Below are 19,307 nucleotides of genomic sequence, written 5' to 3'. Positions count from 1 at the left end.
AGCCAGGGTTCCTGCTCCTGATCACTGTCCAGTGATCCCTGGGTTAGAGAGAGAGAGTGGAAAACAGCCAGGGTTCCTGTTCCTGATCACTGTCCAGTGATCCCTGGGTTAGAGAGAGAGAGGGGAAATCAGCCAGGGTTCCTGCTCCTGATCACTGTCCAGTGATCCCTGGGTTAGAGAGAGAGAGGGGAAATCAGCCAGGGTTCCTGCTCCTGATCACTGTCCAGTGATCCCTGGGTTAGAGAGAGAGAGAGAGAGGGGAAATCAGCCAGGGTTCCTGCTCCTGATCACTGGGTTAGAGAGAGAGAGAGAGAGAGGGGAAATCAGCCCGGGTTCCTGCTCCTGATCACTGTCCAGTGATCCCTGGGTTAGAGAGAGAGAGAGAGAGAGAGATAGAGGAAATCAGCCAGGGTCCCTGCTCCTGATCACTGTCCAGTCACAGTAGGTCCTTTTTATAATATGGAAACCGGAACTGTGCACGGTGCTCAGAGTGTGGTCTAACCCAGGGGGATACGGAGACCGGAACTGTGCACGGTGCTCCGAGTGTGGTCTAACCCAGGGGGATACGGAGACCGGAACTGTGCACGGTGCTCAGAGTGTGGTCTAACCGAGGGGGATACGGAGACCGGAACTGTGCACGGTGCTCCGAGTGTGGTCTAACCCAGGGGGATACGGAGACCGGAACTGTGCACGGTGCTCCGAGTGTGGTCTAACCGAGGGATAAGGAGGCCGGAACTGTGCACGGTGCTCCGAGTGTGGTCTAACCGAGGGATACGGAGACCGGAACTGTGCATGGTGCTCCGAGTGTGGGTCTAACCGAGGGGGATACGGAGACCGGAACTGTGCACGGTGCTCCGAGTGTGGGTCTAACCGAGGGGGATACAGAGACCGGAACTGTGCACGGTGCTCTGAGTGTGGGTCTAACCGAGGGGGATACAGAGACCGGAACTGTGCACGGTGCTCCGAGTGTGGGTCTAACTGAGGGGGACACGGAGATGGGAACTGTGCACGGTGCTCCGAGTGTGGTCTAACCGAGGGATACGGAGGCCGGAACTGTGCACGGTGCTCCGAGTGCGGTCTAACCGAGGGGGATACGGAGACCGGAACTGTGTACGGTGCTCCGAGTGCGGTCTAACCGAGGGATATGGAGACTGGAACTGTGCACGGTGCTCCGAGTGTGGTCTAACCGAGGGGGGATATGGAGACCGGAACTCTGCACGGTGCTCCGAATGTGGTCTAACAAAAGAGTTTAATACAACCTCCTTGCTTTTCGATCGCAACTCGCTTGTTCTTTTTGGTCTTATTAACCTGCATCAATACTTCCAGTGATTTGAGAATTTGTACCCCTAGCTCACTCTCTCTCTCTCTCTCCTTCCTTTCAACACTTATTCCCTGGTCTGTGCCAGAAGTGGAAAATCCTCCTTATCATATGCACCAGCTCACTCATAACTGGATGGGAATTCATTGGCTCACTCAGGGAGCACATTAATACCCTTCTAGTGGGCAATGGGTCTGTGGGACCTCTGAGAATACTGCTCCTCACCCCTCGCTGGAATCTAGTCATGTAATCGCTGCCTCCGTTAACATCGCCGATTCCTCTTTGCTGCACAGCTTCTGTCTCTACTCATTTATTCTCTTAGCACAGGGAGGAGGCTTCGGACTGACCAGCGCCTGTCAGGACAATTCCTCGAAATATTTCTGCACAGGAAGGTAAGGAAACAGAATGGTGGGAGTGAAAGGGAAGGGGTTTGGGTCCATTGGGATTGTGTACGGTGGGAGTGAAGGGGAAGGGGTTTGGGTCCATTGGGATTGTGTACAGTGGGAGTGAACGGGAAGAGGTTTGGATCCATTGGGATTGTGTACGGTGGGAGTGAACGGGAAGGGGTTTGGGTCCATTGGGATTGTGTAGGGTGGGAGTGAAGGGGAAGGGGTTTGGGTCCATTGGGATTGTGTACGGTGGGAGTGAACGGGAAGGGGTTTGGGTCCATTGGGATTGTGTACAGTGGGAGTGAACGGGAAGGGGTTTGGATCCATTGGGATTGTGTAGGGTGGGAGTGAAGGGGAAGGGGTTTGGATGCATTGGGATTGTGTACAGTGGGAGTGAATGGGAAGGGATTTGGATCCATTGGGATTGTGTACGGTGGGAGTGAACGGGAAGGGGTTTGGGTCCATTGGGATTGTGTACGGTGGGAGTGAACGGGAAGGGGTTTGGGTCCATTGGGATTGTGTACAGTGGGAGTGAAGGGGAAGGGGTTTGGGTCCATTGGGATTGTGTACAGTGGGAGTGAAGGGGAAGGGGTTTGGATCCATTGGGATTGTGTACAGTGGGAGTGAACGGGAAGGGGTTTGGGTCCATTGGGATTGTGTACGGTGGGAGTGAACGGGAAGGGGTTTGGGTCCATTGGGATTATGTACGGTGAGAGTGAACGGGAAGGGGTTTGGGTCCATTGGGATTGTGTACGGTGGGAGTGAACGGGAAGGGGTTTGGGTCCATTGGGATTGTGTACGGTGGGAGTGAAGGGGAAGGGGTTTGGGTCCATTGGGATTGTGTACGGTGGGAGTGAACGGGAAGGGGTTTGGGTCCATTGGGATTGTGTACGGTGGGAGTGAAGGGGAAGGGATTTGGGATTGGGATTGTGTACAGTGGGAGTGAAGGGGAAGGGGTTTGGGTCCATTGGGATTGTGTACGGTGGGAGTGAACGGGAAGGGGTTTGGGTCCATTGGGATTGTGTACGGTGGGAGTGAACGGGAAGGGGTTTGGGTCCATAGGGATTGTGTACGGTGGGAGTGAAGGGGAAGGGGTTTGGGTCCATTGGGATTGTGTAGGGTGGGAGTGAAGGGGAAGGGGTTTGGGTCCATTGGGATTGTGTACGGTGGGAGTGAACGGGAAGGGATTTGGGTCCATTGGGATTGTGTACGGTGGGAGTGAACGGGAAGGGGTTTGGGTCCATTGGGATTGTGTACGGTGGGAGTGAAGGGGAAGGGATTTGGGATTGGGATTGTGTACAGTGGGAGTGAAGGGGAAGGGGTTTGGGTCCATTGGGATTGTGTACGGTGGGAGTGAACGGGAAGGGGTTTGGGTCCATTGGGATTGTGTAGGGTGGGAGTGAAGGGGAAGGGGTTTGGGTCCATTGGGATTGTGTACGGTGGGAGTGAACGGGAAGGGGTTTGGGTCCATTGGGATTGTGTACGGTGGGAGTGAAGGGGAAGGCGTTTGGGTCCATTGGGATTGTGTACGGTGGGAGTGAACGGGAAGGGGTTTGGGTCCATTGGGATTGTGTACGGTGGGAGTGAAGGGGAAGGGATTTGGGATTGGGATTGTGTACAGTGGGACTGAAGGGGAAGGGGTTTCGGTCCATTGGGATTGTGTACAGTGGGAGTGAACGGGAAGGGGTTTGGATCCATTGGGATTGTGTACGGTGGGAGTGAACGGGAAGGGGTTTGGGTCCATTGGGATTGTGTACGGTGGGAGTGAACGGGAAGGGGTTTGGGTCCATTGGGATTATGTAGGGTGGGAGTGAACGGGAAGGGGTTTGGGTCCATTGGGATTGTGTACGGTGGGAGTGAACGGGAAGGGGTTTGGGTCCATTGGGATTGTGTACGGTGGGAGTGAACGGGAAGGGGTTTGGGTCCATTGGGATTGTGTACGGTGGGAGTGAAGGGGAAGGGATTTGGGATTGGGATTGTGTACAGTGGGAGTGAAGGGGAAGGGGTTTGGGTCCATTGGGATTGTGTACGGTGGGAGTGAAGGGGAAGGGGTTTGGGTCCATTGGGATTGTGTACAGTGGGAGTGAACGGGAAGGGGTTTGGGTCCATTGGGATTGTGTACGGTGGGAGTGAACGGGAAGGGGTTTGGATCCATTGGGATTGTGTACGGTGGGAGTGAACGGGAAGGGGTTTGGGTTCATTGGGATTGTGTAGGGTGGGAGTGAAGGGGAAGGGGTTTGGGTCCATTGGGATTGTGTACGGTGGGAGTGAACGGGAAGGGGTTTGGGTCCATTGGGATTGTGTACGGTGGGAGTGAACGGGAAGGGGTTTGGTTCCATTGGGATTGTGTACGGTGGGAGTGAAGGGGAAGGGGTTTGGGATTGGGATTGTGTACGGTGGGAGTGAAGGGGAAGGGGTTTGGGTCCATTGGGATTGTGTATGGTAGGAGTGAAGGGGAAGGGGTTTGGGTCCATTGGGATTGTGTACAGTGGGAGTGGGCGGGAAGGGGTTTGGGTCCATTGGGATTGTGTACAGTGGGAGTGAACGGGAAGGGGTTTGGGTCCATTGGGATTGCGTACGGTGGGAGTGAACGGGAAAGGATTTGGGTCCATTGGGATTGTGTACGGTGGGAGTGAAGGGGAAGGGGTTTGGGTCCATTGGGATTGTGTACGGTGGGAGTGAGGGGGAAGGGGTTTGGGATTGGGATTGTGTACAGTGGGAGTGAAGGGGAAGGGGTTTGGGTCCATTGGGATTGTGTACGGTGGGAGTGAAGGGGAAGGGGTTTGGGTCCATTGGGATTGTGTACGGTGGGAGTGAAGGGGAAGGGGTTTGGGTCCATTGGGATTGTGTACGGTGGGAGTGAAGGGGAAGGGGTTTGGGTCCATTGGGATTGTGTATGGTGGGAGTGAAGGGGAAGGGGTTTGGGTCCATTGGGATTGTGTACGGTGGGAGTGAACGGGAAGGGGTTTGGGTCCATTGGGATTGTGTACGGTGGGAGTGAACGGGAAGGGGTTTGGGTCCATTGGGATTGTGTACGGTGGGAGTGAAGGGGAAGGGGTTTGGGATTGGGATTGTGTACGGTGGGAGTGAAGGGGAAGGGGTTTGGGTCCATTGGGATTGTGTATGGTAGGAGTGAAGGGGAAGGGGTTTGGGTCCATTGGGATTGTGTACAGTGGGAGTGGGCGGGAAGGGGTTTGGGTCCATTGGGATTGTGTACAGTGGGAGTGAACGGGAAGGGGTTTGGGTCCATTGGGATTGCGTACGGTGGGAGTGAACGGGAAAGGATTTGGGTCCATTGGGATTGTGTACGGTGGGAGTGAAGGGGAAGGGGTTTGGGTCCATTGGGATTGTGTACGGTGGGAGTGAGGGGGAAGGGGTTTGGGATTGGGATTGTGTACAGTGGGAGTGAAGGGGAAGGGGTTTGGGTCCATTGGGATTGTGTACGGTGGGAGTGAAGGGGAAGGGGTTTGGGTCCATTGGGATTGTGTACGGTGGGAGTGAAGGGGAAGGGGTTTGGGTCCATTGGGATTGTGTACGGTGGGAGTGAAGGGGAAGGGGTTTGGGTCCATTGGGATTGTGTATGGTGGGAGTGAACGGGAAGGGGTTTGGGTCCATTGGGATTGTGTACGGTGGGAGTGAAGGGGAAGGGGTTTGGGATTGGGATTGTGTATGGTGGGAGTGAAGGGGAAGGGGTTTGGGTCCATTGGGATTGGGCATGGTGGGAGTGAAGGGGAAGGGGTTTGGGTCCATTGGGATTGTGTACGGTGGGAGTGAACGGGAAAGGATTTGGGTCCATTGGGATTGTGTACAGTGGGAGCGAAGGGGAAGGGGTTTGGGTCCATTGGGATTGTGTACGGTGGGAGTGAAGGGGAAGGGGTTGGGGTCCATTGGGATTGTGTACGGTGGGAGTGAAGGGGAAGGGGTTGGGGTCCATTGGGATTGTGTACGGTGGGAGTGAAGGGGAAGGGGTTGGGGTCCATTTGGATTGTGTACGGTGGGAGTGAAGGGGAAGGGGTTTGGGTCCATTGGGATTGTGTACGGTAGGAGTGAATGGGAAGGGGTTTGGGTCCATTGGGATTGTGTACGGTGGGAGTGAAGGGGAAGGGATTTGGGTCCATTGGGATTGTGTACGGTGGGAGTGAACGGGAATGGATTTGGGTCCACAGGGATTGTGTACGGTGGGAGTGAACGGGAAAGGATTTGGGTCCATTGGGATTGTGTACAGTGGGAGTGAGTGGGAAGGGGTTTGGGTCCATTGGGATTGTGTACGGTGGGAGTGAACGGGAAGGGGTTTGGGTCCATTGGGATTGTGTACGGTGGGAGTGAAGGGGAAGGGATTTGGGATTGGGATTGTGTACAGTGGGAGTGAAGGGGAAGGGTTTTTGGTCCATTGGGATTGTGTACTGTGGGAGTGAACGGGAAAGGATTTGGGTCCATTGGGATTGTGTATGGTAGGAGTGAAGGGGAAGGGGTTTGGGTCCATTGGGATTGTGTACGGTGGGAGTGAACGGGAAGGGGTTTGGGTCCATTGGGATTGCGTACGGTGGGAGTGAACGGGAAAGGATTTGGGTCCATTGGGATTGTGTACGGTGGGAGTGAAGGGGAAGGGGTTTGGGTCCATTGGGATTGTGTACGGTGGGAGTGAGGGGGAAGGGGTTTGGGATTGGGATTGTGTACAGTGGGAGTGAAGGGGAAGGGGTTTGGGTCCATTGGGATTGTGTACGGTGGGAGTGAAGGGGAAGGGGTTTGGGTCCATTGGGATTGTGTACGGTGGGAGTGAAGGGGAAGGGGTTTGCGTGCATTGGGATTGTGTACGGTGGGAGTGAATGGGAAGGGGTTTGGGTCCATTGGGATTGTGTAAGGTGGGAGTGAACGGGAAGGGGTTTGGGTCCATTGGGATTGTGTACAGTGGGAGTGAAGGGGAAGGGGTTTGGGATTGGGATTTTGTATGGTGGGAGTGAAGGGGAAGGGGTTTGGGTCCATTGGGATTGTGCATGGTGGGAGTGAAGGGGAAGGGGTTTGGGTCCATTGGGATTGTGTACGGTGGGAGTGAACGGGAAAGGATTTGGGTCCATTGGGATTGTGTACAGTGGGAGCGAAGGGGAAGGGGTTTGGGTCCATTGGGATTGTGTACGGTGGGAGTGAAGGGAAAGGGGTTTGGGTCCATTGGGATTGTGTACGGTAGGAGTGAATGGGAAGGGGTTTGGGATTGGGATTGTGTACAGTGGGAGTGAAGGGGAAGGGGTTTGGGATTGGGATTGTGTACAGTGGGAGTGAAGGGGAAGGGGTTTGGGTCCATTGGGATTGTGTACAGTGGGAGTGAAGGGGAAGGGGTTTGGGTCCATTGGGATTGTGTACGGTGGGAGTGAACAGGAAAGGATTTGGGTCCATTGGGATTGTGTACGGTGGGAGTGAAGGGGAAGGGGTTTGGGATTGGGATTTTGTATGGTGGGAGTGAAGGGGAAGGGGTTTGGGTCCATTGGGATTGTGCATGGTGGGAGTGAAGGGGAAGGGGTTTGGGTCCATTGGGATTGTGTACGGTGGGAGTGAACGGGAAAGGATTTGGGTCCATTGGGATTGTGTACAGTGGGAGCGAAGGGGAAGGGGTTTGGGTCCATTGGGATTGTGTACGGTGGGAGTGAAGGGGAAGGGTTTTGGGTCCATTGGGATTGTGTACGGTAGGAGTGAATGGGAAGGGGTTTGGGATTGGGATTGTGTACAGTGGGAGTGAAGGGGAAGGGGTTTGGGATTGGGATTGTGTACAGTGGGAGTGAAGGGGAAGGGGTTTGGGTCCATTGGGATTGTGTACAGTGGGAGTGAAGGGGAAGGGGTTTGGGTCCATTGGGATTGTGTACGGTGGGAGTGAACAGGAAAGGATTTGGGTCCATTGGGATTGTGTACGGTGGGAGTGAAGGGGAACGGGATTGGGATTGTGTACAGTGGGAGCGAACGGGAAGGGGTTTGGGTCCATGGGGATTGTGTACGGTGGGAGTGAAGGGGAAGGGGTTGGGGTCCATTGGGATTGTGTATGGTGGGAGTGAATGGGAAGGGGTTTGGGTCTATTGGGATTGTGTACAGTGGGAGTGAAGGGGAAGGGGTTGGGGTCCATTGGGATTGTGTACGGTGGGAGTGAAGGGGAAGGGGTTGGGGTCCATTGGGATTGTGTACGGTGGGAGTGAAGGGGAAGGGGTTGGGGTCCATTGGGATTGTGTACGGTGGGAGTGAAGGGGAAGGGGTTTGGGTCCATTGGGATTGTGTACGGTAGGAGTGAATGGGAAGGGGTTTGGGTCCATTGGGATTGTGTACAGTGGGAGTGAAGGGGAAGGGGTTTGGGTCCATTGGGATTGTGTACGGTGGGAGTGAAGGGGAAGGGGTTTGGGATTGGGATTGTGTACGGTGGGAGTGAAGGGGAAGGGGTTTGGGATTGGGATTGTGTACAGTGGGAGTGAAGGGGAAGGGGTTTGGGTCCATTGGGATTTTGTACAGTGGGAGTGAACGGGAAGGGGTTTGGTTCCATTGGGATTGTGTACGGTGGGAGTGAAGGGGAAGGGGTTTGGGATTGGGATTGTGTATGGTGGGAGTGAAGGGGAAGGGGTTTGGGTCCATTGGGATTGTGTATGGTAGGAGTGAAGGGGAAGGGGTTTGGGTCCATTGGGATTGTGTACGGTGGGAGTGAACGGGAAGGGGTTTGGGTCCATTGGGATTGTGTACGGTGGGAGTGAAGGGGAAGGGTTTGGGATTGGGATTGTGTACAGTGGGAGTGAAGGGGAAGGGGTTTGGGTCCATTGGGATTGTGTACACTGGGAATGAACGGGAAAGGATTTGGGTCCATTGGGATTGTGTACGGTGGGAGTGAAGGGGAAGGGATTTGGGTCCATTGGGATTGTGTACGGTGGGAGTGAACGGGAAAGGATTTGGGTCCATTGGGATTGTGTATGGTAGGAGTGAAGGGGAAGGGGTTTGGGTCCATTGGGATTGTGTACAGTGGGAGTGAAGGGGAAGGGGTTGGGGTCCATTGGGATTGTGTACGGTGGGAGTGAAGGGGAAGGGGTTGGGGTCCATTGGGATTGTGTACGGTGGGAGTGAAGGGGAAGGGGTTGGGGTCCATTGGGATTGTGTACGGTGGGAGTGAAGGGGAAGGGGTTTGGGTCCATTGGGATTGTGTACGGTAGGAGTGAATGGGAAGGGGTTTGGGTCCATTGGGATTGTGTACGGTGGGAGTGAAGGGGAAGGGATTTGGGTCCATTGGGATTGTGTACGGTGGGAGTGAACGGGAAAGGATTTGGGTCCATAGGGATTGTGTACGGTGGGAGTGAACGGGAAAGGATTTGGGTCCATTGGGATTGTGTACAGTGGGAGTGAGTGGGAAGGGGTTTGGGTCCATTGGGATTGTGTACGGTGGGAGTGAACGGGAAGGGGTTTGGGTCCATTGGGATTGTGTACGGTGGGAGTGAAGGGGAAGGGATTTGGGATTGGGATTGTGTACTGTGGGAGTGAAGGGGAAGGGGTTTGGGTCCATTGGGATTGTGTACACTGGGAGTGAACGGGAAAGGATTTGGGTCCATTGGGATTGTGTATGGTAGGAGTGAAGGGGAAGGGGTTTGGGTCCATTGGGATTGTGTACGGTGGGAGTGAACGGGAAGGGGTTTGGGTCCATTGGGATTGCGTACGGTGGGAGTGAACGGGAAAGGATTTGGGTCCATTGGGATTGTGTACGGTGGGAGTGAAGGGGAAGGGGTTTGGGTCCATTGGGATTGTGTACGGTGGGAGTGAGGGGGAAGGGGTTTGGGATTGGGATTGTGTACAGTGGGAGTGAAGGGGAAGGGGTTTGGGTCCATTGGGATTGTGTACGGTGGGAGTGAAGGGGAAGGGGTTTGGGTCCATTGGGATTGTGTACGGTGGGAGTGAAGGGGAAGGGGTTTGCGTGCATTGGGATTGTGTACGGTGGGAGTGAATGGGAAGGGGTTTGGGTCCATTGGGATTGTGTATGGTGGGAGTGAACGGGAAGGGGTTTGGGTCCATTGGGATTGTGTACGGTGGGAGTGAAGGGGAAGGGGTTTGGGATTGGGATTTTGTATGGTGGGAGTGAAGGGGAAGGGGTTTGGGTCCATTGGGATTGTGCATGGTGGGAGTGAAGGGGAAGGGGTTTGGGTCCATTGGGATTGTGTACGGTGGGAGTGAACGGGAAAGGATTTGGGTCCATTGGGATTGTGTACAGTGGGAGCGAAGGGGAAGGGGTTTGGGTCCATTGGGATTGTGTACGGTGGGAGTGAAGGGGAAGGGGTTTGGGTCCATTGGGATTGTGTACGGTAGGAGTGAATGGGAAGGGGTTTGGGATTGGGATTGTGTACAGTGGGAGTGAAGGGGAAGGGGTTTGGGATTTGGATTGTGTACAGTGGGAGTGAAGGGGAAGGGGTTTGGGTCCATTGGGATTGTGTACAGTGGGAGTGAAGGGGAAGGGGTTTGGGTCCATTGGGATTGTGTACAGTGGGAGCGAACGGGAAGGGGTTTGGGTCCATGGGGATTGTGTACGGTGGGAGTGAAGGGGAAGGGGTTGGGGTCCATTGGGATTGTGTATGGTGGGAGTGAATGGGAAGGGGTTTGGGTCTATTGGGATTGTGTACAGTGGGAGTGAAGGGGAAGGGGTTGGGGTCCATTGGGATTGTGTACGGTGGGAGTGAAGGGGAAGGGGTTGGGGTCCATTGGGATTGTGTACGGTGGGAGTGAAGGGGAAGGGGTTTGGGATTGGGATTGTGTACGGTGGGAGTGAAGGGGAAGGGGTTTGGGATTGGGATTGTGTACAGTGGGAGTGAAGGGGAAGGGGTTTGGGTCCATTGGGATTTTGTACAGTGGGAGTGAAGGGGAAGGGGTTTGGGTCCATTGGGATTGTGTACAGTGGGAGTGAAGGGGAAGGGGTTTGGGTCCATTGGGATTGTGTACGGTGGGAGTGAACGGGAAGGGGTTTGGGTCCATTGGGATTGTGTACGGTGGGAGTGAAGGGGAAGGGTTTGGGATTGGGATTGTGTACAGTGGGAGTGAAGGGGAAGGGGTTTGGGTCCATTGGGATTGTGTACACTGGGAATGAACGGGAAAGGATTTGGGTCCATTGGGATTGTGTACGGTGGGAGTGAAGGGGAAGGGATTTGGGTCCATTGGGATTGTGTACGGTGGGAGTGAACGGGAAAGGATTTGGGTCCATTGGGATTGTGTACGGTGGGAGTGAACGGGAAAGGATTTGGGTCCATTGGGATTGTGTACAGTGGGAGTGAGTGGGAAGGGGTTTGGGTCCATTGGGATTGTGTACGGTGGGAGTGAACGGGAAGGGGTTTGGGTCCATTGGGATTGTGTACGGTGGGAGTGAAGGGGAAGGGATTTGGGATTGGGATTGTGTACACTGGGAGTGAAGGGGAAGGGGTTTGGGTCCATTGGGATTGTGTACACTGGGAGTGAACGGGAAAGGATTTGGGTCCATTGGGATTGTGTATGGTAGGAGTGAAGGGGAAGGGGTTTGGGTCCATTGGGATTGTGTACGGTGGGAGTGAACGGGAAGGGGTTTGGGTCCATTGGGATTGCGTACGGTGGGAGTGAACGGGAAAGGATTTGGGTCCATTGGGATTGTGTACGGTGGGAGTGAAGGGGAAGGGGTTTGGGTCCATTGGGATTGTGTACGGTGGGAGTGAGGGGGAAGGGGTTTGGGATTGGGATTGTGTACAGTGGGAGTGAAGGGGAAGGGGTTTGGGTCCATTGGGATTGTGTACGGTGGGAGTGAAGGGGAAGGGGTTTGGGTCCATTGGGATTGTGTACGGTGGGAGTGAAGGGGAAGGGGTTTGCGTCCATTGGGATTGTGTACGGTGGGAGTGAATGGGAAGGGGTTTGGGTCCATTGGGATTGTGTATGGTGGGAGTGAATGGGAAGGGGTTTGGGTCCATTGGGATTGTGTACGGTGGGAGTGAAGGGGAAGGGGTTTGGGATTGGGATTGTGTACAGTGGGAGTGAAGGGGAAGGGGTTTGGGTCCATTGGGATTGTGTACGGTGGGAGTGAACGGGAAAGGATTTGGGTCCATTGGGATTGTGTACAGTGGGAGCGAAGGGGAAGTGGTTTGGGTCCATTGGGATTGTGTACGGTGGGAGTGAAGGGGAAGGGGTTTGGGTCCATTGGGATTGTGTACGGTAGGAGTGAATGGGAAGGGGTTTGGGATTGGAATTGTGTACAGTGGGAGCGAACGGGAAGGGGTTTGGGTCCATGGGGATTGTGTACGGTGGGAGTGAAGGGGAAGGGGTTGGGGTCCATTGGGATTGTGTATGGTGGGAGTGAATGGGAAGGGGTTTGGGTCTATTGGGATTGTGTACAGTGGGAGTGAAGGGGAAGGGGTTGGGGTCCATTGGGATTGTGTACGGTGGGAGTGAAGGGGAAGGGGTTGGGGTCCATTGGGATTGTGTACGGTGGGAGTGAAGGGGAAGGGGTTGGGGTCCATTGGGATTGTGTACGGTGGGAGTGAAGGGGAAGGGGTTTGGGTCCATTGGGATTGTGTACGGTAGGAGTGAATGGGAAGGGGTTTGGGTCCATTGGGATTGTGTACAGTGGGAGTGAAGGGGAAGGGGTTTGGGTCCATTGGGATTGTGTACGGTGGGAGTGAAGGGGAAGGGGTTTGGGATTGGGATTGTGTACGGTGGGAGTGAAGGGGAAGGGGTTTGGGATTGGGATTGTGTACAGTGGGAGTGAAGGGGAAGGGGTTTGGGTCCATTGGGATTTTGTACAGTGGGAGTGAACGGGAAAGGTTTGGGTCCATTGGGATTGTGTATGGTGGGAGTGAAGGGGAAGGGGTTTGGGTCCATTGGGATTGTGTACGGTGGGAGTGAAGGGGAAGGGGATTGGGATTGTGTACAGTGGGAGCGAATGGGAAGGGGTTTGGGTCCATGGGGATTGTGTACGGTGGGCGTGAAGGGGTTGGGGTCCATTGGGATTGTGTATGGTGGGAGTGAATGGGAAGGGGTTTGGGTCTATTGGGATTGTGTACAGTGGGAGTGAAGGGGAAGGGGTTGGGGTCCATTGGGATTGTGTACGGTGGGAGTGAAGGGGAAGGGGTTGGGGTCCATTGGGATTGTGTACGGTGGGAGTGAAGGGGAAGGGGTTGGGGTCCATTGGGATTGCGTACGGTGGGAGTGAAGGGGAAGGGGTTTGGGTCCATTGGGATTGTGTACAGTGGGAGTGAATGGGAAGGGGTTTGGGTCCATTGGGATTGTGTACGGTAGGAGTGAATGGGAAGGGGTTTGGGTCCATTGGGATTGTGTACGGTGGGAGTGAAGGGGAAGGGGTTGGGGTCCATTGGGATTGTGTACGGTGGGAGTGAAGGGGAATGGGTTGGGGTCCATTGGGATTGTGTACAGTGGGAGTGAAGGGGAAGGGGTTTGGGTCCATTGGGATTGTGTACGGTAGGATTGAATGGGAAGGGGTTTGGGTCCATTGGGATTGTGTACAGTGGGAGTGAAGGGGAAGGGGTTTGGGTCCATTGGGATTGTGTACGGTGGGAGTGAAGGGGAAGGGGTTTGGGATTGGGATTGTGTACGGTGGGAGTGAAGGGGAAGGGGTTTGGGATTGGGATTGTGTACAGTGGGAGTGAAGGGGAAGGGGTTTGGGTCCATTGGGATTTTGTACAGTGGGAGTTAACGGGAAAGGTTTGGGTCCATTGGGATTGTGTATGGTGGGAGTGAAGGGGAAGGGGTTTGGGTCCATTGGAATTGTGTACGGTGGGAGTGAACGGGAAGGGGTTTGGGTCCATTGGGATTGTGTACAGTGGGAGTGAAGGGGAAGGGGTTTGGGTCCATTGGGATTGTGTACGGTGGGACTGAATGGGAAGGGGTTTGGGTCCATTGGGATTGTGTACGGTGGGAGTGAAGGGGAAGGGATTTGGGTCCATTGGGATTGTGTACGGTGGGAGTGAACGGGAAAGGATTTGGGTCCATAGGGATTGTGTACGGTGGGAGTGAACGGGAAAGGATTTGGGTCCATTGGGATTGTGTACAGTGGGAGTGAGTGGGAAGGGGTTTGGGTCCATTGGGATTGTGTACGGTGGGAGTGAACGGGAAGGGGTTTGGGTCCATTGGGATTGTGTACGGTGGGAGTGAAGGGGAAGGGATTTGGGATTGGGATTGTGTACAGTGGGAGTGAAGGGGAAGGGGTTTGGGTCCATTGGGATTGTGTACACTGGGAGTGAACGGGAAAGGATTTGGGTCCATTGGGATTGTGTATGGTAGGAGTGAAGGGGAAGGGGTTTGGGTCCATTGGGATTGTGTACGGTGGGAGTGAACGGGAAGGGGTTTGGGTCCATTGGGATTGCGTACGGTGGGAGTGAACGGGAAAGGATTTGGGTCCATTGGGATTGTGTACGGTGGGAGTGAAGGGGAAGGGGTTTGGGTCCATTGGGATTGTGTACGGTGGGAGTGAGGGGGAAGGGGTTTGGGATTGGGATTGTGTACAGTGGGAGTGAAGGGGAAGGGGTTTGGGTCCATTGGGATTGTGTACGGTGGGAGTGAAGGGGAAGGGGTTTGGGTCCATTGGGATTGTGTACGGTGGGAGTGAAGGGGAAGGGGTTTGCGTGCATTGGGATTGTGTACGGTGGGAGTGAATGGGAAGGGGTTTGGGTCCATTGGGATTGTGTATGGTGGGAGTGAACGGGAAGGGGTTTGGGTCCATTGGGATTGTGTACGGTGGGAGTGAAGGGGAAGGGGTTTGGGATTGGGATTTTGTATGGTGGGAGTGAAGGGGAAGGGGTTTGGGTCCATTGGGATTGTGCATGGTGGGAGTGAAGGGGAAGGGGTTTGGGTCCATTGGGATTGTGTACGGTGGGAGTGAACGGGAAAGGATTTGGGTCCATTGGGATTGTGTACAGTGGGAGCGAAGGGGAAGGGGTTTGGGTCCATTGGGATTGTGTACGGTGGGAGTGAAGGGGAAGGGGTTTGGGTCCATTGGGATTGTGTACGGTAGGAGTGAATGGGAAGGGGTTTGGGATTGGGATTGTGTACAGTGGGAGTGAAGGGGAAGGGGTTTGGGATTTGGATTGTGTACAGTGGGAGTGAAGGGGAAGGGGTTTGGGTCCATTGGGATTGTGTACAGTGGGAGTGAAGGGGAAGGGGTTTGGGTCCATTGGGATTGTGTACGGTGGGAGTGAAGGGGAACGGGATTGGGATTGTGTACAGTGGGAGCGAACGGGAAGGGGTTTGGGTCCATGGGGATTGTGTACGGTGGGAGTGAAGGGGAAGGGGTTGGGGTCCATTGGGATTGTGTATGGTGGGAGTGAATGGGAAGGGGTTTGGGTCTATTGGGATTGTGTACAGTGGGAGTGAAGGGGAAGGGGTTGGGGTCCATTGGGATTGTGTACGGTGGGAGTGAAGGGGAAGGGGTTGGGGTCCATTGGGATTGTGTACGGTGGGAGTGAAGGGGAAGGGGTTTGGGTCCATTGGGATTGTGTACGGTAGGAGTGAATGGGAAGGGGTTTGGGTCCATTGGGATTGTGTACAGTGGGAGTGAAAGGGAAGGGGTTTGGGTCCATTGGGATTGTGTACGGTGGGAGTGAAGGGGAAGGGGTTTGGGATTGGGATTGTGTACGGTGGGAGTGAAGGGGAAGGGGTTTGGGATTGGGATTGTGTACAGTGGGAGTGAACGGAAAGTGGTTTGGGTCCATTGGGGTATTGTACAGTGAAGGTGAAGGGGAAGGCTTTTGGGTCCATTGGGGTTTTGTACAGTGGGAGTGAAGGGGAAGGGGTTTGGGTCCATTGGGATTGTGTACGGTGGCAGTGAACTGGAATGTGTTTGGGTCCATTGGAATTGTGTACGGTGGGTTTGAATGGGAAGGGTTTTGGGTCCATTGGGATTGTGTACAGTGGGAGAGAACGGGAAGGGGTTTGGGTCCATTGGGACTGTGTACACTGGGAATGAACGGGAAAGGATTTGGGTCCATTGGGATTGTGTACGGTGGGAGTGAAGGGGAAGGGATTTGGGTCCATTGGGATTGTGTACGGTGGGAGTGAACGGGAAAGGATTTGGGTCCATTGGGATTGTGTACGGTGGGAGTGAACGGGAAAGGATTTGGGTCCATTGGGATTGTGTACAGTGGGAGTGAGTGGGAAGGGGTTTGGGTCCATTGGGATTGTGTACGGTGGGAGTGAACGGGAAGGGGTTTGGGTCCATTGGGATTGTGTACGGTGGGAGTGAAGGGGAAGGGATTTGGGATTGGGATTGTGTACACTGGGAGTGAAGGGGAAGGGGTTTGGGTCCATTGGGATTGTGTACACTGGGAGTGAACGGGAAAGGATTTGGGTCCATTGGGATTGTGTATGGTAGGAGTGAAGGGGAAGGGGTTTGGGTCCATTGGGATTGTGTACGGTGGGAGTGAACGGGAAGGGGTTTGGGTCCATTGGGATTGCGTACGGTGGGAGTGAACGGGAAAGGATTTGGGTCCATTGGGATTGTGTACGGTGGGAGTGAAGGGGAAGGGGTTTGGGTCCATTGGGATTGTGTACGGTGGGAGTGAGGGGGAAGGGGTTTGGGATTGGGATTGTGTACAGTGGGAGTGAAGGGGAAGGGGTTTGGGTCCATTGGGATTGTGTACGGTGGGAGTGAAGGGGAAGGGGTTTGGGTCCATTGGGATTGTGTACGGTGGGAGTGAAGGGGAAGGGGTTTGCGTCCATTGGGATTGTGTACGGTGGGAGTGAATGGGAAGGGGTTTGGGTCCATTGGGATTGTGTATGGTGGGAGTGAATGGGAAGGGGTTTGGGTCCATTGGGATTGTGTACGGTGGGAGTGAAGGGGAAGGGGTTTGGGATTGGGATTGTGTACAGTGGGAGTGAAGGGGAAGGGGTTTGGGTCCATTGGGATTGTGTACGGTGGGAGTGAACGGGAAAGGATTTGGGTCCATTGGGATTGTGTACAGTGGGAGCGAAGGGGAAGTGGTTTGGGTCCATTGGGATTGTGTACGGTGGGAGTGAAGGGGAAGGGGTTTGGGTCCATTGGGATTGTGTACGGTAGGAGTGAATGGGAAGGGGTTTGGGATTGGAATTGTGTACAGTGGGAGCGAACGGGAAGGGGTTTGGGTCCATGGGGATTGTGTACGGTGGGAGTGAAGGGGAAGGGGTTGGGGTCCATTGGGATTGTGTATGGTGGGAGTGAATGGGAAGGGGTTTGGGTCTATTGGGATTGTGTACAGTGGGAGTGAAGGGGAAGGGGTTGGGGTCCATTGGGATTGTGTACGGTGGGAGTGAAGGGGAAGGGGTTGGGGTCCATTGGGATTGTGTACGGTGGGAGTGAAGGGGAAGGGGTTGGGGTCCATTGGGATTGTGTACGGTGGGAGTGAAGGGGAAGGGGTTTGGGTCCATTGGGATTGTGTACGGTAGGAGTGAATGGGAAGGGGTTTGGGTCCATTGGGATTGTGTACAGTGGGAGTGAAGGGGAAGGGGTTTGGGTCCATTGGGATTGTGTACGGTGGGAGTGAAGGGGAAGGGGTTTGGGATTGGGATTGTGTACGGTGGGAGTGAAGGGGAAGGGGTTTGGGATTGGGATTGTGTACAGTGGGAGTGAAGGGGAAGGGGTTTGGGTCCATTGGGATTTTGTACAGTGGGAGTGAACGGGAAAGGTTTGGGTCCATTGGGATTGTGTATGGTGGGAGTGAAGGGGAAGGGGTTTGGGTCCATTGGGATTGTGTACGGTGGGAGTGAAGGGGAAGGGGATTGGGATTGTGTACAGTGGGAGCGAATGGGAAGGGGTTTGGGTCCATGGGGATTGTGTACGGTGGGAGTGAAGGGGTTGGGGTCCATTGGGATTGTGTATGGTGGGAGTGAATGGGAAGGGGTTTGGGTCTATTGGGATTGTGTACAGTGGGAGTGAAGGGGAAGGGGTTGGGGTCCATTGGGATTGTGTACGGTGGGAGTGAAGGGGAAGGGGTTGGGGTCCATTGGGATTGTGTACGGTGGGAGTGAAGGGGAAGGGGTTGGGGTCCATTGGGATTGCGTACGGTGGGAGTGAAGGGGAAGGGGTTTGGGTCCATTGGGATTGTGTACAGTGGGAGTGAATGGGAAGGGGTTTGGGTCCATTGGGATTGTGTACGGTAGGAGTGAATGGGAAGGGGTTTGGGTCCATTGGGATTGTGTACGGTGGGAGTGAAGGGGAAGGGGTTGGGGTCCATTGGGATTGTGTACGGTGGGAGTGAAGGGGAATGGGTTGGGGTCCATTGGGATTGTGTACGGTGGGAGTGAAGGGGAAGGGGTTTGGGTCCATTGGGATTGTGTACGGTAGGATTGAATGGGAAGGGGTTTGGGTCCATTGGGATTGTGTACAGTGGGAGTGAAGGGGAAGGGGTTTGGGTCCATTGGGATTGTGTACGGTGGGAGTGAAGGGGAAGGGGTTTGGGATTGGGATTGTGTACGGTGGGAGTGAAGGGGAAGGGGTTTGGGAGTGGGATTGTGTACAGTGGGAGTGAAGGGGAAGGGGTTTGGGTCCATTGGGATTTTGTACAGTGGGAGTTAACGGGAAAGGTTTGGGTCCATTGGGATTGTGTATGGTGGGAGTGAAGGGGAAGGGGTTTGGGTCCATTGGAATTGTGTACGGTGGGAGTGAACGGGAAGGGGTTTGGGTCCATTGGGATTGTGTACAGTGGGAGTGAAGGGGAAGGGGTTTGGGTCCATTGGGATTGTGTACGGTGGGACTGAATGGGAAGGGGTTTGGGTCCATGGGGATTGTGTACGGTGGGAGTGAAGGGGTTGGGGTCCATTGGGATTGTGTATGGTGGGAGTGAATGGGAAGGGGTTTGGGTCTATAGGAATTGTGTACAGTGGGAGTGAAGGGGAAGGGGTTGGGGTCCATTGGGATTGTGTACGGTGGGAGTGAAGGGGAAGGGGTTTGGGTCCATTGGGATTGTGTACGGTGGGAGTGAAGGGGAAGGGGTTTGGGATTGGGATTGTGTACAGTGGGAGTGAAGGGGAAGGGGTTGGGGTCCATTGGGATTGTCTGTTGTTTCCTCTGGGTCCTGACTCTCTCTCCCTCTCTGACAGTGGACTGGGATGTCACTACCTGCACATGGACAAAGCCAGTTGCTTGACTGATGAGTTTCTGGACGGATGTCGTGTTTATAAACCACTCGTGAATGGGGTAAGCAGTGAAGTTTGGGCAGTCTCAGCTCAAAAGATCCTGGCCAGATGTCTCCAATCAACACGTTAGCAATTCATTCATCCCTGTGTGTGTGTTTTGGCTGCTCTGACCTGGTTAGAGAGAGGCAGAGGTCAGTGTCTGACCCATCCCCTCAACCAGACTCCCCAACAGGCCAGGAAATGGAGATCCCAGTCCCCCAAAGCCTGCCCACCACCTACAAGGCACAAGTCAGGAGTGGGATGGGACACTCGCCACTTGCCTGGATGAGTTGCAGCTCCCACAACACTCGAGAAGCTCGACACCGTCCAGGACAAAGCAGCCCCCGCTCGATCGGCACCCCATTCACAAACATTCACTCCCTCCACCCACCGACGCACAGTAGCAGCAGCGTGTGTATCATCTACAAGATGCACTGCAGCAACTCACCAAGGCTCCTTCGACAGCACCTTCCAAACCCATG

General features: G+C 54.7%; 1 protein-coding gene across 1 annotated transcript in view; it reads left to right on the top strand.

The window, feature by feature from the left end:
• The window catches only part of LOC121273792 (leishmanolysin-like peptidase 2), a 33,425-nt gene that overhangs the window by 622 nt on the left and 13,496 nt on the right, over positions 1-19,307 (top strand). The window contains exons 2-3 of the mRNA XM_041180957.1: positions 1,641-1,710; positions 18,751-18,847. Of these exons, the coding sequence (XP_041036891.1) occupies positions 1,641-1,710; positions 18,751-18,847 (167 nt within the window). The remainder of the gene's footprint in view (positions 1-1,640; positions 1,711-18,750; positions 18,848-19,307) is intronic.

The sequence above is a fragment of the Carcharodon carcharias genome, assembly GCF_017639515.1.
Source record: "Carcharodon carcharias isolate sCarCar2 chromosome 27 unlocalized genomic scaffold, sCarCar2.pri SUPER_27_unloc_10, whole genome shotgun sequence".
NCBI lineage: Eukaryota > Metazoa > Chordata > Chondrichthyes > Lamniformes > Lamnidae > Carcharodon > Carcharodon carcharias.
This window is presented reverse-complemented; position numbering and strand designations above follow the sequence as displayed.